Raw genomic sequence first — 17,339 nt, forward strand, 5'->3', positions numbered from 1 at the left:
CTGTCCCCTCTGAGCAGCAAGGAGTCAGAGGAAACACCCTGAGAACTGAGAGGCCAGAGCCCTGCGTGCTGGCCCCGCGGACGGTGTCACCTGGTGCATCATCAGCCTCCGTGACGCTAGCGAGATGGGGTGAGACACCCCAGGGACCCCACAGGCTGCCGAGAGTGCCCGTGAGGCCACCACGCCTGCGCTGTGCTTGGTCAGAGGCTTGGACGTGAGGACCGGTTCACCACGTCCGCCCACTGCTGTCAGCTCCTCCTTGAACTCCCTCCGTGGGCAGACCCTCCCTCCAAACTAGAAAACACTCGGGCCCCAGGGGGCAGGCTGCTTCCTCTGGAGACACCCCTCAGGGGCCTCCCGGCAGCCCCGCCCTGTCCTGCCCTGTCACAGAGCACGTGCTGGGCACCGCGGTCCTCTGTGCAGCCCCCTGGTCACCGCACGTCCGAGGCTGAAGCTCAGCCCCCACGGCCAGCCCGGGGCTGACGGTTTAAAGAGGCTTGATTTCAGTTGATACAGTCGAAATGTGACCCCCACATGTGGCTGGGGGCTCCCACCTTTGCCAGCCCAGTTCTGAGCTGCGCCCTGGACATCGCACAGACCCCCAGCCACACCCCGCTGCCCTCCTGAAGCCCTTACCAGGACCGCTGCAGGAGCCCCTGGGTCTCCCCTGCTGGCAGGGGAGAGATGCCAGCAATCCGGTGGTACCTGACCACCAGGACCCCAGACGCTCACAAAGGCCTAACTCACCCATGATGCTGTCAAAACGCCCTTCACTGAGTGGGAAACAAGCAGGAGAAACAAAGTGAGTGATTTCAACGCCTGCTTACTCTGCTGTCTTACCCGCAGCCCTCTGCTAATTAACACCGACAGCTGGGAGAGGCCCCGTCTGCCCTGAAGGCCCCGACGGCTGAGCACAGAGGCTCTTGCCCTTGCTGCCCTCTCTGCAAGGCTCAGGGTGTGCTTTTGACACAGAACATATTTTGGGAGAAACAGGATATTCGGGGGAAAAACTCCAAATTCGTATCCTGGACTGAGAAGGGGCCACAAGGACACCCGGTCACACTGAATTAGGAGAAGATTGGATGAATAATCAGAGGTGGGAATTCCCTGGGGGACAGAGGACACCCTGTGCCCCCAAAACATCTGCCCGGGCCCCTCTTGAAACCCTAATTCCCCAGGAAGCAAACACAAAACTGGCTGCTCCCGCGCGTGTGGCATGTCTTCTGGGTGTTAGTGCCAGTTTGTCAATGTCTGCAGACCCTGTCCATCACCCAGAGCCAGCTGGACACTCCATGGCGTCCACACGTGGAGGGCGGCGTCCGTGTGCCGTGCGGCGCGCTGCGCGTTGTTACTGGGAGGGTCACGACGGCACTGGTGTAACGGAAACCAGTGAAGCGAACAAGGCATCGTGACAGCGAAACCCGCCGCAAACGGCTGTCGGCACCTGGACGTGTGTCCCCGGGAGGGGAGCGGTCACAGGTCCTTCACGTCGGGGCCCTTTGCTCCCGGTTCGCGGCCCGCCTGGCTGTGAGCAGGCATCTGAGCAGCGTGTCCCCGCATGCGCTGGAATTTCCTGTTCTCGCCGCGGACAGTCACACCACCAGGTCTCTTGACAACCCCTCCCCACCGGGAACTCCTACTAATGTAGCCATTTCAGCAGTGATGTTCTCCTGGAGGAGGTCCCTCTTGGGTGGATGTCCTGATAAAACCCTGGGCCTCCCATCTCCTGCTGTCTCCCCCGAAGCCCTGGCGGCGTGTGCCTGGAGCCCGCCCTGGAATTCCTGGTGTGCGGGTGCTGCCAGACGTCTGGGGCCCCTGGCGGGCGCGCTGGGCAGGCACGTTAACCATTCACTGCACGGGTCTAGATTCTGTGGCCTGTCGCGTCCACGCTCAGAGACGTCTCCACAGGGCCTCTGGGTCTCCACTTCAGAACTGCACTCTAGAGTGGGGTCGCTCCCCGGCAGCACCCGGCGCTTGGCCTTGTCCCCAGTCCCTGGACCAGCGCGGACCCCAGGCGCCCAGTACCATGCGAAGCGAGCTTGGCGCGAGCTGCCACTAGGTGGCACTGTGTCCTCGCTGGGGACTCTCGCCACCCACGCCCTGCCAGGCCACTCTGCACACTTCCAAATTTGACCCGTGCTGGGATGCACTCAGTGGATCGGAATGGGAGGGACTGCGAGCAGGCGTGTCTGCACAAAACGCACCGTTCCGTGGGCCTGTCTCCGTCCGTCTCCTAATTTAGCTCCTGACTGGGGCTGCAGTCTCCCTCCTGAAATGGCATCGTTATTTGTCATTCCCGACTGGCAGTGCAGTTAGCTGGAAACTCAGACGAGTGACTTAAGACTGAAATCTGGCTCTGACCCTCAGCCCAGGTCTAGGGATCTGAGTTTTAATCTGCTTCCAGGGCATCCTGCTGCGTGTTCTGGTCTGGGCGCCAGCCGCCTAGTCACGCGTGAAACACCTGGCCCCTCACCCTGCCAGCCTCTGTGTGGCAGCTTCCTTCTCGTTGCCGTCCACCCTCACGCTGTCCTTAACCTCCTCTGACCACTTCCTGTTCAAGGGGGAGAGCAGGGTGGGGAGTCACCCCAAGAACACAGCATGCAATCTGCAAGTACCTGGGGCACCTGGTGGCACCTGGCCCCAGGGATGATGCCCGGATGATACAAACAGGAGGCAGGTCCTCTGGGCTGGCGTCCCCGCTGCCCCTTCCCCTGTAAACCCGGAAGCTCCCTGAGCGGGCGTGGACCCCAGAGGTGCTGGGAAGCGCGGCAGGCGCGGAGGCATCTTGGCACCGTCGCCAGGTGCACCGTCTCGTCAGACCAACAGCTCGGAACTTCCTTGCAAGGAGCAGAGGAGACGTGTGTTGTACAGAGATATGTCTTCCCCAAACAACTGCTAAAATCTGCATTGGAAAAACATGTTAGAAAACCTGTGCGAGGAGACACCTGAGGCCTCCTGCTGGACTGTGCCAGCCATTGCTCATGGCCACGTGATCTGCACCAGCACTGGGCGTGCGGGTGTAGCTACGGCGAACCCCAACCATGCGTCACGGTGTACGGATGGGGTCCTAGCCCTGGAGATGCGGACGGAGCACCAAATTATACATAGAAACCTGACACGTGTGAAGGAACATGCGCGTAGGGGCTCTCGCGACACGTGTGTATGAAGGGCCAGCGGGCCGCTGACGGGGGTGCAGGGGGACCATCCCGTGTGGCTCCTTGGGATGGTGGCCGGGTGGGGGGGCCACCAGGGGCAGGTGCGAGGACACCCAGGCTCAGACGCTCAGGCCCAGACTTTGTTCTCAACACATCCCCAGAGGGGAAGAAACCGGGAGGAGCTGTCCCACCGAGACGGGGTCGGCCCCTCGTGCCCAGCCCACGTGCACTTGCAGACCCCCCGGCAGTGAGAGACGCCTGGGGGTCTGGACCCTCCCTGCAAGGTGCCGGCTTACGGTGCAGACGCTCGGGGGAGGTGGGGGAGCTGAGGCTCCGTGTGGGGTCCCTCAGCTGACGGCAGTGGGACAGCTGGGGCCCCGGGTGCCAGGCTGGGAGTCTGGCGGGGAGCTCGTGCCTCTGCCCCCTTCACTTCCGTCGTTGGAAATTAAGTTTTGAATCCAACCCTTGTACAAGTTGGAAACTTTCTGCCATAAAGCAAGATGATTACTCCGTAAGTGTCCCGGCAGCCCTGAAAGGCTGATGCGGCCGTGAAGGGGCTGGTCTCCGTCCCGGCCCCGAGCCCCGGCTGCCGGACCTCACCCGGGCCATGCAGCAGCCCAGGGCTTATATCAGCCCGCAGGGTCCTTGGCGCACGGACACCGCCCCAGGGTTCGGCGGCCCTGCCCTCCTGCCCGTCTGGTCTGCGTCCCACCTGCAGCTCACCCTGTGCCGGGACCAACGTGGCCTGGTGACTAACGCCATCTCGTGTCTCGTCCCCAGCTTGTCGGGGTGCCCGAGAGCCACGTCGGCGATGAAGAAGGCGAAGCTTTCGGGGGAGCAGATGCTGACCATCCGGCAGAGAGCCAGCAACGGTAACTGCGCCCCGTCACCCCGACCCCTGACCAAGCCCACCGTCCCCGCCACGCCCCTCAGGAAGCAGCCACAGAGGGCCCTCTGGCCTGTGCAACGCCCACCCACTGGGGAGGAAGCGGCCTCCCCACCGCCGTCCCCCGACTGTGGCCCCATCCCCTCCCCTGTGCCCTGGGGGGCCTCCCAGGGGCTAAGCCAGGGGTCCCTCGGGCCGCACATGGCCCGCCCACCATGCCCCGCACTCTCACTTTGGTGCCGGACCCCTTCCAGTTCACCAGCCAGTCCCTCCCTGCAGATGCCACGTGGGGCCATGAAGCTGCAGGGCCGGCTGTGGGGGCTGGAGGCCTCAGAGGTCCCGCCAGCCACCCTCGGGGGCCACGTCTGTGTAGTCCCTGCTCACTAGGGTCTGTGTGTAACAAGCACGCCTGGTGCTTTCAGGGCCAGTCAGCAAGTCCGAGTGTCCCCCAACCGCCCTCCTGCCAGGCCCCCCTGCCCCCCGTTTCAGCTCATCCCGTAAATCGGGGTCCTCTTCACGGTCTGCTGGGCGCTGCGTTTTTTGAATGTTCGTGTTTTTCTGTTGAGGACGTCCCTGTTGAGGAGGCCGGAGCCAGGGCGACAGCGCTGCCTGGTGTCCTGACTGAGGAGGCCAGGAGGGCGGGGCCGGAGGGAGGCAGCGTCCCGCTGCGGTCGTAGGGCTGTCGGCCAGGAGCTCAGTGGTCGTGAATCGGCAGCATACGTTAGATAAGGCGTCCTTAACAGAAAGCTGGGTGCTGATCCACTGATGACAGAGGCTCCCGGGGGCGTCCCCAGTGTGCCCCCAGGAGCCGAGGGCCAGCAGTCACCAGGGGTGTTTGCAGAGACTTCAGAGGACAGAACTCCACAACTGAGGGGCAAGCTTGGACCCCCCCTCCCGGCCCCTGGGAGGACTTCGTGAGGAGGGCGCTCCGGCAGAGCAGGCTTTCTCACGGATGGGGTGGCGCCGGGCTCTGGCCAAGGCACTGCCCTGATTTTGTGTCCCTCCAGGAGCCGAGTGCCGGAAAACAGGGGTCCCCCTGGAGCCGTCACAGCTCAGGCCCCCAGAACTGGGCGTCGGGTGGAGCCCAGGCCCCAGTCCTCCTACGTTCTGGGGCTACCCCTCCCTGGTGGGCCCCCATGGGCCAGGACACAGCCCTGAGGAGCTCGTGGTCTGTGGGCGCGCGGGCCCCGGGCCTCGGCCTGGAGGCTCCTGCTGCTCGCTGGACGCTCATCTTCGGTCCTGAGGACAGCGCGGGCGCCTCGGGGAGAAGCACTCTTAACCTGTCGGTCATCATTTACCAGGAAGACAGCCGGGTCTCCACCTCGAAGGCTCAGAGCCCAGTGTTCTGCGCCCACCTCTGCTCAGGGCAGGGCAGCTGCTGGAGCCGTTGGGACGAGCTGACAGGCCCTCAGAGTCGGCCCGCATCTCCCGTCAGTTCTCCAGCCAGCCCAGCGTGCGGAGCCGGTCCGAGACCCCGGGGCCACCAGCGCCACCTCCCACTCGCCGACGAGGGCTGTGCTCGTTGCCAGGAAGGAAACAACGTTCCCTGAGCTCGTTCCAAAATGTTTAGCCTGACACCTCACCCCCAACACAACCCTGGCTCTGAAGCAAGAATCTCAGGCAAACTGATCTGAGCCTGTGCCAGTTTATGACTCATGGATGGAAGGCAGTGCAGGCCCAGAAAAGAAAAAAATCAAGACAGCAGGCCTCCACACCCGGCGGGGCGGCCAGGGAGAGGGCCACTGCCCCGTTGCCGTCTCTCAAACTGCCGTCTCTGTGCAGAGGGCAACAGAAATACAGGGCCCTCTTTCTGTAACCGCTGGACATGGCGGTTGACCTGGAAGGACTGGTTCTCTCTTGGAAAAGTAGACGTAAGTTGGAAGAGCCAGCCCCCAGCCTTCACCGTGGCTGGGCACCCGCACTGCCCTGGCTAGCAGGGGCGCCCGCTGGGCGGCCGCTGGGGACGTGTGGCCTTGGGGCACTCCAAGGAAATCTGTTTCCAGACCCTCAGATTCCACCTGACTGTCTCCGGAATCCGATGAACTGAGAATCAGTCTGTCATCTGCCAGCTGTTCCCCCACCCTCCCCACGGCCACCCAAGAAAGGCTGCCCCCCCACCAGTCCTGGACTCGCACGTGTGCAGGCGCCTAACAAGGAACCACCCAGGAAGGCTGGGCTTCTGAAGGCACGTCCGGGGAGAGCTTCAGGACGACATAGGGGAGCAGTGCTGAGCTCTTCAGTTCATCCAGGCAGAACCTCACATCTCCATCCACCCACTCATGTGTGCTTCCACCCGTCCACCCTCCACCCATCCACCCACCCACCCCCTCATCCATCCACCCACCCATCCACTCATTGCTCCTAGAATAAAAATTAGAGACGGAAAGTTCATTATGGGGGGCCTTGCTGCTGCTCTGATTAGTTTCAAAGTGGCGGCGGCCTCTGTCAGAAGGCTGATTTGATCTACAGGTTGTTTAGATAATAAATCTTGATTTGCCACTTAGTTTATACAGTAGACTTTTTTCATAAATTTTGTCAAACACCTGGTCCAAGGTTTTTATAGAAATATATTGAAATAACTCTGCAACATATAATTTCCTAGAAATACACCTTTTTGGCAACTAATTTAAGTCACAATAAAAACCTTTAGATGACAATTTCAGGACTTATGAGAGAGAGGCATGTCTTGTTTTTAATTCTTTAATTCAACAAATATTGAAGCCCACTGCACTAGACCACATACAAGATTATGGCTTTTTCTTTTAAGTGTCTGTCAACTGACACGACGATCCTGGGTCAGCGGGACGACATGCGTCTGCGCTGCTCTCCGGCACACAGAGATACGCCCGCAGACACGAGCGCCCCGATACTGTCTGGTGCCCTAGAAGCAGGACCGCTGGCGTCTTCCGTGGCCCCCGTGTGGGGAATCTCGCTGCAGGGCAGGCATCTTGCATAGCTCACTTGTTTCTTACACCCACTGCATAGGAGAGGGACCTGTTTGCAATGGAGGGGTTTGAGGTTCCAAGGCATTAAGAAAGTTGCTCATCACGGAACTCTCAAGTACCAGGATACGGATTTAGATTTGCCATGTTTCAAAGCCCGGCACGAAACCCCAGGATCCTGAATCCTCTCGTCAAGGCCATTCACAAATGCCTCCAGACCTCAGGAAGCCTCCGCGGTAACGCAGTCTCTGTCCCCTGTTCAGACATGGTTTTCCATGAAAGTTAAACAGAACATAATTATTGTTGGACACTCTTTCCTCAAAATTCAAACCAGTGAAATGGCCCTCCAAGGTCGCACCTGTATTCCAGAGACGCCACCTTCACTTCCCATGACTTTATCAAAATTCTTCTAAGTTCCCATTTGCCAGAATCTAGCCCCAAGACAAAGATGCTGGAATTGGGGGCATTCTGTGTGCCTTGCTGCGTATGAGAGACCATTGATGGAGCGCCTCTGACGAGCCAGTTGAGGGGACGCAGTTGGAGTGTTGAGGCATGCTGGCCTTTCCCACGGTTCTCTGGGGTTTATAACAGTGGAGTGATCGTCAGACTGCCAGCCCTGAAGTGGACTCCTTTGCCTACAATTCCATTCACTTCTCAAGGGAAACGTGAGGTCTTGGTATTGGAAGCAGCTGTGTAGGGCATTTTTCACCCTTCCTACCATGGGTTATCTAAAATCCAGTATTTTGAGCAGCTAGCTCTGGGGTCCACAGCAGGTGGCCCCCCAGGAAGAGCTACACCAGCTCCGTGTGCGAACCCTGCCCAGAGCGGTCTCTGTAGATGCCGTCAGGCTGCTCGTTGGCAGGTTCGCGTCACGTGCAAGTAGAACCTGGACGTTTCAGTTACACGTGGAAGAAGACTGCTCCTGGGGGTGCCGACGCGCCTCCCTCGCCCAGCGTCCCTCCGGGGGGAGAAGGTCCGCCCAGGGTGCCGAGCCGCAGAGCACTAGGACGTGTAGCGGCGGCTCCAAGCCCAGCCTGCCCCCAACAAGGACCAGGACGCCTCGCGAGGCTGCCGGACCTCGGGACAGGAGAACCGGGGAGATGCTCTGTGCTTCTGAGAAGGGCGTGAGGCCCCTCCCTGCACGTGGTTCTTCTTCAACAGAAACTGCGAGACACACCTGGAAAAAGAGAGGTTTTCAAATCGTCCAAACTTAAAAACTGAAGACCTGTGACATTCAGAGCATGCTCAGAAATCTTCGCGGAAACTCACCTGGAAAACCCGACGGTCACAGCCCGAGGAGCGAGGGGTTGTGAGTGTTCCTGGTTTACATGAGAGGTGCTCCCAGTGCGTTCGGACCGCTTGCAATGTAGCTGAGTGCTGGGACGAATCTTCGTGAAATAATAAATTGACTCCTGATTGGTTGCTTTACAAATCAGGGTTCTCCTGCCCTGGGCAGTCTCACCTCGAAGTGCGTCTGAGCTGTTTCTGCAGAGGAATGGCCACACTGCCCACCCCCGACAGGCACCTCCCGTGTTCCAAGTATTAGGGACGTTAACTCAGTCGGTTCCAACGCCTAATTTTGGAAGATTGCCATAAAGGTCTAGTCACGTATGAAAAGGGAAAGCAAGCCACTCAGCTGCGGTGGTGGTGGCTCCCCAGTGCCCTTCCAGGCTGGGAGATCCGGGGACAGGATCCCTGCCTGCCTGGGAGGGGCAAAGCCGTGATCACATAAACTCGTACACGGTGCAAATAAATAAACCAATGATAAAGTAAACGGGGGGAGAGCAGCCCACACCTGGGAAGCTCCCGGCAGTATTTTTATCACGTCCTTGGCTGCTTTTCGGGTGCGTTTGGTAAATAGGGAGGCTTTGCAGTCGAGGTGCCAGCGGAGGACGCACCCTGGGGACCTTAGAGGCCGAGCAGAGCTCAGGGACGCAGAGGCGTGGCTCCTGGTGAGGCCACAGCGGTCCCTCGGGTGGGGTGGTGGCCGGAGCAAGGCGGAGGCGGAGGGCAGCCCGTGTGTGGGGGAGGCCTGCTTCCACACCAGAGCGGGTCAGCAGGAGAGACGACTGGGAAGGAGGGCTGATTACGTGGGCAATTAGATTAAACACGAGGGCACGCTCCTCCCGAGGGCTTTTGTGAGGACAGGGGACGTCATGGAAGAAATGCGACTCTGCAGAAGGCAGCTTACTCTTTCCAATCTTTTTTTCATTTCACTAAAATTGACAATTAAGACCCAACCCCACTGATCCCCCCAACTCTCTTTTCTTTGTCCCCTAGACGTCCCATTAAGGGAGGACTCCGTTCATCAGTCTCTGGCTGTATTTCAGGGATGTCAGGGGTCTCCCGTCTCGGGTGGACTGTACCCCTCTGTCTGCAAAGCTGGACCACAGTGTCTGCCCCCCAGACCCCTGGGTGCCTGGGCTGCGTGTGTTTTTCTCCAGTTTTGAGTGCAGATCCCTGGCTGAGCTGTGTGAGTGGTGGGGGCAGCCACTCTGCACCCTCAGTGGCAGGATTTCAGCCATGGGGAACTGACTGCCAACACCAGGAGGATAGAGACCTTTCTGACCCCAGCAGCCACCAGCAGAGCCGGCCTTGAAAAGACCCCTTGCAAACGGATGCTCTGCAGGTGCAGCTCCCCCAGGCCCTCGTGGGCTGCACACCCCCCACCCAGGACGCCGCTCAGGCAGGATGTTCCAGCAAAGCTGGGCAACCCCGCGGGTCTGAACGAGGGGGTCGTTATTGGTCAGCAGTTATTGGGACCTGCTGTCTGTCGCTGCCTGACACTCCCTCCCACGGGAGGTGGCTTTCTCAGCTTCCAGGAATCAGGGGTGTGGTTACATGTCTGTTGTCAGGTCTCCTACCCAACTCCTAGACTTGGTGAGGGTGGGGGCCCGCTGGCTCATGTGCAGATGTGTTAGCAGAGCCTGGCTGATTCTCAGAGTGATGGACGGGGGGGATAGAGACAGAGGGACAGAGACAGAGAGACAGAGACAGAGAGACCAGAGAGAGAGTGAACAATGAGGCCACTCGTGACCTGCACAAGGTAAGTCCGTGTCCAGGACACAGCTGTGGCCAGAGCCAGAGGCCCTGGGTTCCCATCCCAGGGAGAAGGACCCTTTCGATTTGGGGTGGGGTAGTCTGTGTGCCCTCCGTTGACTTCTTCGTTTTTAGGAGCCTTAATTGTAAGCAGGATGGTTGTAGGGGCAGAAGACACAGAGACTGTGATGATGTTTTTAATCCCAGAGTACACTTCCCCAGCAAATTTGGTTCCAAGTCTAGAAGGAACTGAGACAAGGCTGTGACTGTCCAGCCCCGCCTGCGGGCGGTCTGACTCGCCCTCCGTCGTTCCAGGCATCGAGAACGACGAGGAGATCAAGCAGCTGGACGAGGAGATCAAGGAGCTGAACGAGTCCAACTCCCAGATGGAAGCCGACATGATCAAGCTCAGAACTCAGGTAACAGTGTTTGAAGCCCTCAACCAGCGTCCCGAGTGCTGTGACGCCAGGAGACGCCGGGGCGGCACCTTCCTTGCTCTTTGCCCCTTTTCGCCTCGATTGGCTCACCTTTTCTCTTGGTCTCCTGCTGAGATCATTTCGGTGGCAAAACCTGCTGGGGCCACTGGACGCTAGCTTTCTGTCCGGTGTCGGGGCGTTAATGACACGCCCTTCCTGAGCAGCCACTCCCGGAGGGCCACCCGGCGCTGCCCACGTGAGCGCTCTCCCACCAGGGTTTGAGGGCCCCGATGTCACTGACTCGTGTTGGTGAACTGAGTCGGGCGACAATCCTGGGACTTGAAAGGCACGCCTGCTCCTTGGGGCTCCCAGGAGCCCCCGGTCTGTGTGTGCAGGTCCCCAGCCCCACACGTGGGTGCAGACGCCCAGTGCCCTGTGGCCACGTAGCGTGGTGGGCGGGAGGATACGGGCCTTTCTAAGCATCGGCCGGAGGCCACACCCCAGGGGCTTTGGTCCTGTAACCCCACGCGCTCACAGCAGCCCCCCTGGTAAGTGTCCACACCTCATGCTACACATAAGGTTAGGTTCGGAGCAGTGACCTCTGTGGCTGAGTCAAGGTCGCAGATCTGGCAGTGACCAGCTGGCCTGGCCCATCACTGGCCACACGCCGGCCGCCTCCCCGAGGGCTTTGTGGAGCCCGACGCCCAGGTGGGATCTCCCTCACGTTGCCGTCACTGGTGAGGCCGGGGCTCCTGTTCTCTTAGCACCCACTCTGCCTGGGGCCTGGACCCCCATCCGCCCACAGTGGTCCCTTCCTGGGCAGTCGCCAGCCTTGCTGGGATTCTCAGGCCCAAAGACTTACCCGAGGGCTTATGAGGCCAGGGACAGTCACTGCTGACCCCCGTCCACCATCCACCAGGGCACAGCCTCCCCATCAGAGGAACCACCAGGATCCCAGGGCTGCCCTTCCGTGACCTTGGGCAGGTGTGAGGGCTGAGCGTCCCCTGCCCACCAGGGCTGCCCTGTCCACTTGTTCGGGCATCAGCCTCCCCACTGACTACAGCCTTGGCCCCAGCTGTGCTCCGACTGGAACCTTGTCCGAGGCAAGCAGGAGCTTTCCTTAGCTTTCATTCCAAACCCACAGCTTTTCTCCCCGAGGCCAGGCCGAGGCCGGGGCAGGGGCGGGGCGCTGGCCAGGGGAACTGCACGGCCCTGCTCAGGCAGACGTGCCCCAGGACCCAGGTCATGTGAGGACACCTGCCTGGAGTCTGTTCTGCTGCAGAAGTTGGGGCACCAGACGGCCCTGATGACCCCCTGAAGGGCACATCTCTCAGCACTGTCCTCCTCTGGCAGGGCCTCATCCCCCAGCATCCTGGAGGGCTCCCCCACCTCAGCCCCCACTGCGAGCATTTCCCATGTGCCGGCTCCCCTGTCCCTGACCAGAAGCAGTCTCACCCCTGAGAACAAGGCCGGGCGCGGGGGCCCAGCTCAGGACGCGGGCTGGACTGGGCTCCCGGGACGCAGACGCAGAGCATTCCTGCCTGGAGCCCGGTGCCTGCCCGCCCCCCCCCCCCCGTGTGACCTGTCATCCCTGTGGGGGTCCTGGCTGCCCATTTGGGTCTTTTTTGATGTCACTGTGACTCTCGGGTCCTGGTGGCACCTGTGCACATTTGATGTCACAATGAATTCTAAGGGTCTTGTCCCTGGCCTGGCTGATGAGGGGTGACCACCCAGACGGTGCGGTCAGGCCGCTCCAGGGCCCAGGCTCCCCTGTGCTCAGGTCGGAGGGTGAGCTGCAGGCTGGGCGAACACCAGCCCTCAGTGAGGAGCCGGCCAGTGGGCATCACAGGAGGTCCCGGCTCTGGTGAGCGGGTCAGCACCTACACAGAAGTCACGGGAAGCCTCCCGCTGACACCCAGCCAGGCGCCCTCCTCCCACGCCTCCCACGGCCCGCTAGCATGTGGGGGCACACGCAGCTGCAGCCCGGCCCTCCGAGGCCACACGCTCCCCATGGACACCTCTGCCTCCTTGTCTTTGGCCAGAGCCCACCGTGGAAGACCCTGGAAGGCTGGAGGCCCCACTGCCAGGCTTGCTGGCACCTCGAACACCCCAACCCGGTCAGAGACCCCGGGGAGGGACAGAGCCGCACTGCTGTGTCCCTGCCACCCGTGCAGACGGGCAGCTCTCCCGCTGAGCTGAGGCATGAAGTGCGGGTGTCCAGTGGTAGGTGGAGGCCAGAGGGCAGCACACGAAAGCCCCTCGACCACAGCAACTCTCCCTGGAGCGTTAGAGGAAGGAAGAGCAGCCGGGAAGCCACGGCGGACTTTACGCCGCACAGGGTTGAAGCCATCACGTGCAGGCAGATGTGCCCGCCTGGTGCCCACGGGGCGACGTGACGCACCTCACAGGTGACTAGCTCACAGGTAATTGAAGCCTTACCTGTGCAGGATCAGATTCAGACGAAGGGGACGTCTGAGCAGCAGCCATGACCCTGATCCAAACAAACAGCCCATCACGCAGTGGAAGCAGCGGGTCAAAGGCACGGCTGTCCTGTGCTGATCTCTGCACAGGCGCCGGCAGAAGCTGACACAGCGGGAACCTACCCTCCTTAACTCCTTCTCGGAAAGAGGGCCCTCGTCGTCCAGTCGCCAAGTTTTCAAGTGCAATGACTCAGAGCATCGAAGGCGAGCCCTGAGAGCGACCAGCTCTTAGCCTGGAAGCCTCCTCCTTTCGAGCGAAGGGCTTCCGTCTCCGCCTTGGTAGCCGAGTCGCCGCGCGGCGAGGTGCGCGCCCCGCCGGCTTGTGTTACATGTCGCGCTGCCCTGTGTGTTTCAGATCACCACCATGGAGAGCAGCCTGAAGACCATCGAAGAGGAGAACAAGGTGATCGAGCAGCAGAACGAGTCCCTCCTGCACGAGCTGGCCAGCCTGAGCCAGTCCCTGATCCACAGCCTGGCCAACATCCAGCTGCCGCACATGGTAAGTGACCGAGGGCGCAGGACAGGGCTCGGCGGCCCCCCGCCGTGCGCACCGTAGGGTAGCTCTCTCCTTTCCTGTTCTCCTGGTTCTTCGCGCTCTGGATGCTTGCGGTCACCTCCCCCAGACCATAGCGCTGCCCGCTAGGACCTCGGTGGGGAGGACCCAGTGAGCCCCGTAAGGTTAAGTTGCTCTGGACAGGCCTCCCGGTGTCACAGGGACAGAGGCGCTGCGCTGCGATGCTGTTGTGTGCTGATGTGAGTCTCCCATTCAGAGAGTACAAGTTGTGTATGAACTACTATTTAATATCTCGTAGGATCCAATCAATGAACAAAATTTTGACGCATACGTGACTACTTTGACGGACATGTATACAAATCAAGACCGTTATCAGAGCCCAGAAAGTAAAGCCCTGCTGGAAAGTGTAAAGCAGGCTGTGAGAGGAATCCAGGTCTGAGCAGCGGCCGCAGCGGCGGGGCCTTGCTTAAAGAAGGACGCCTCTTGCTGTCTGCTGCTGTCTTGCCAGGAAGTGTCATACACGCACTTCTGTTGAAGCAGTGTTATGCTCACCAGACGTCATGATGATTTCATGTCTTGCTCTGAAGATAGTACCTGCAGAATAGTTCCGAATCCATTCACATTTTGTGCGTTTCATATAAGCTGGCTTAGTGGACGTGCCATGTAATGTTACAGCTGCTAATGTCCGCACACGTGGGGCACATATATTCCTGAAGGGGTAAGCTGATCCAAGTAAACAGAGTGTACATTCTTTTTAATGCTTTAGTGATTAAATGTTCTAGTATTTTGAACTGAAATGGACAAAAAAAAAAAAAAGCTTTGAACGATCGTTTGGTCCTGCAGCCACTTTTTAGATGTTATCATTTTGCCTCATGTTGGAGGATTTTACGGAATTTAAGAACTACATTTTATGTGCATATTGTTTCATAGCAAGAATTGGTTGCAAAAAAAATGCTTTATTTTTGAACAATGCTTGGAAATATTATGTGATTTTTTTGTTTGTTTGTTTTAGGAGGATGGTGTATGGTGGGGGCAATAAATGAGGTTTTTTGCATTCCAAGGAAATGGCATATGGATTAACTGTAAGAAATGAGATAAGTAATTTATTGTAAGACAACATCAAGCCATGGAAATTTGGCAGAAGATTCAAAGCAGCTTAAACAGCACTTTTAAATTAACTCCTGAGCATTACATGGTGTGACTGTGGGAACTTCAGTTAAGACAGGGACTCAGGAGAGGTGGATGTGACCTGAGGACCGCCTCTTCCATTTTCAATAAACTTTGGAACAAGCTTCTCTTATCTCCCCGAGTCCCGTGCCCCCCGAACTGTCTGTTATCGCAATGTGCTTTCTCTAACAGAACCTGTGTGTTTTCCTTTAAGCTCAAAGACCGCGTAAGACTGTTTATTTCCCCTTTCCTCCTTCAACAGTTATGGTTACTGTTGTCGTTGTTGTTATGATTTTACGTGTGGGGAGACAAGCAGATGATCCGAGAGGCCTCCAGCTGCTGGGCCAGCCTCTCTGCCGGCCTGGGTGGGAAGCAGCCCCGTAGCGTCCCCCCGCCCCCTGTCGCTTTTGAGTAAGCGTGGGTCCCACCCAGAGGCAGGACGCCATGTCCTGCCTTCCGCTGGAGACCGCTTGACCACGGACACGTGCAGAGCTCTGTGTGGTTTGTCGCGACCTCCTCTGAGCATGAATGCAATCAGAGTTTAGGAGTAACTCGATGTACTTCAGCACTTTCTGCTGTACACTAGATCATCGTAGACGTGTTTACACCCTGGAGATCCGCTTGTCTTCTCCCGACGGCTGCACTATGTGTACGCGTAAGACCACTTCCCGCCGCTGCATCCCCGCCCCAGCGGTCCCGAGGGCGCCGCGCGGCCGCGCTTTCTGACTGACGTTGACCTGATGTACATGTGACAGCACCCTTCCTTCCGTGTCTTGATGTTATGCAGGAAGTACAAAAGTACTTTAAAATTTTGTTATGGAGAAAAAGATGGGTTTTGTAAAAATAAAAAAAAAATATTTTTAGCAGAACAGGACTTACAGGGTCATTGTCCCCACAACGTGCCAGTCGACTATTTGCACTTACCTTGTCCTATATATCCGTGCGGAGGTGTGCAATTCCCGCGTCAGTAGCCTTGCGACCCTGACCCTGGAAGAATCTGAGGAGGCCACCCGCTGCCCCGCGGGCGTCGGGGAGGGCGCTCACAGGGACCTCACAGCAAACGCTGACACGGTTCTCCACCTCGGTGTGTATATGTGTACAAACACGTGCGCATCCCAGCAGCACTTCGTACGGCTCGCTGTACAGAGCTTACAGTTCTCCAGGAGGACTTTGGTAACGAGCTGGGAGAAGACGGTGTCATTCCTCGGGGCTCCGCGGCACCTTCTCGGGGGCCCTCCTTCTGTTGCGCGGTTCGTTGTGGCTGCCATGCTCAGAATTGCCTTTTCGAGAGCTGAAGCAAGGTGCTTCGCGTTCCGATGCCATATATACCGCCGGGGCCCCCGGCCCCGCGGGGCCCCGCTGTTCATATCGGCATATGCATCCCCTCCCCGTGGTGTCTGCAGCTTCTTTGCCAATATAGTGATGCTTTCAGTAGAGTAATAGGTAGTGTCAGTTTGGGATTTTTCTTGTCATCACCTGTGTACAATGGAAAGGGGTTTTAAGCACAAATCTGCTGCTCATCTAATGTTGGGACATAATGTCAAATCAGAAGCTATCTGTCACTGTTACCTAGGGAGTCACAGAAGTGTCACACGTTAGAATGCTGCCCTTTCAGAGGGAGTTATTGTGAGTCATCGCAGCTTATTTATGATACCTTCTTGTTCATGTTCATTTCTAAGTTAACTTAAGTGATCATTTATGAAGACAGAATTTTGTATAAATATTTATTGTGCTCTCTGTGGAACTGAAGTTTGATTTATTTTTGTACTACACGGCATGGGTTGGTTGACACTTTAATTTTGCTATAAATGTGTGGAATCACAAGTTGCAGTGATATTCATTTTTAAATTGTGAACTTTGTACAAATTTTGTCATGCTGGATGTTAACACATCTTACTCTAAATAAAAAGGTGTTACCACATTTGTAGCACGAGAGGTCTCTGCCTGGGTGAGCGTCTTCACTGGGCTCTGGAGGCGCCGGGCGGGGCCCCCGGGAGCGTCTCTCCGCCAGTCGCTCCAGTTTGCGGTTTGGGGAGGTCCGGTTCCCTGCCCCGAGGCACGTGAGAGCAGATGAGTCTTTAAATGATGTGATCAGCTCGGGAGGCCCGCGGCACCCTGCTGGTGGGGAAGCCGTCCTGGCTCGTGAGTGAGTGTCTCCCCTGCTGTCTCCCCGGAGGTCACGCCACGCCCCGGACGCCGGGACGGAGATGTCCCCACTCCCACAGCCTCCTCCTTAATGGACGTCACCGCTCAACACCTTCCACGCCCGAAGTCCCCAGTGAGCCAACAGCATCCATCAGGGCTTGCCCGGGTCGGGCGGGTGTCACAGAGGCTCACAGGCCACTTCCAGGCACCACGCCTCTTGGGTCCGGCTCTGGGCCCCAGGCTCCTGAGCGGTTCCCCAGCCTCCCCATGTCTCCAGGCCATGGAGGTTTGAAAAGTGTCCAGGTAGTCAGCTTTGTCAGATGGATGCCTCCGGATGGCTCAGTTTCGAGGAAGACACTGTGTCCTTCTCAGCACCTCATACCCGGGGGCTCTGGGGTCACTCGGCCTGCGACCGGCTCTCTGGGAGGGTCCTCACCGTGTCACTTCCCCGTGATCCACAGGGACCACCCACAACACTTAAGTACCTTCCGCATACTACTCGACGGTGGACTAGCCACCTGCCCAGCATCTCAGATTCCAGAAAGACTCACCTAAAATAGACACACTCTCAAAATATAAAATTGGAGGAAGAAAC

General features: G+C 58.4%; 1 protein-coding gene across 16 annotated transcripts in view; it reads left to right on the forward strand.

The window, feature by feature from the left end:
- MYT1L (myelin transcription factor 1 like) overlaps window positions 1–16,511 on the forward strand; it is a 373,300-nt gene extending 356,789 nt beyond the window's left edge. For 9 of the 16 annotated variants that reach the window (XM_064494756.1, XM_064494755.1, XM_064494758.1 and 6 more), the window contains 4 exons: window positions 3,936–4,027; window positions 10,338–10,447; window positions 13,274–13,417; window positions 13,731–14,438. In XM_064494756.1, the coding sequence (XP_064350826.1) occupies window positions 3,936–4,027; window positions 10,338–10,447; window positions 13,274–13,417; window positions 13,731–13,871 (487 nt within the window). In that variant the 3' untranslated portion in view covers window positions 13,872–14,438. The other 7 variants (XM_064494764.1, XM_064494765.1, XM_064494769.1 and 4 more) reach the window with 3 other exon arrangements.
- The last annotated feature ends 828 nt before the right edge of the window (window positions 16,512–17,339 follow it).

Source organism: Camelus dromedarius, chromosome 15 (genome assembly GCF_036321535.1).
Source record: "Camelus dromedarius isolate mCamDro1 chromosome 15, mCamDro1.pat, whole genome shotgun sequence".
NCBI classification, from domain to species: Eukaryota; Metazoa; Chordata; class Mammalia; order Artiodactyla; family Camelidae; genus Camelus; species Camelus dromedarius.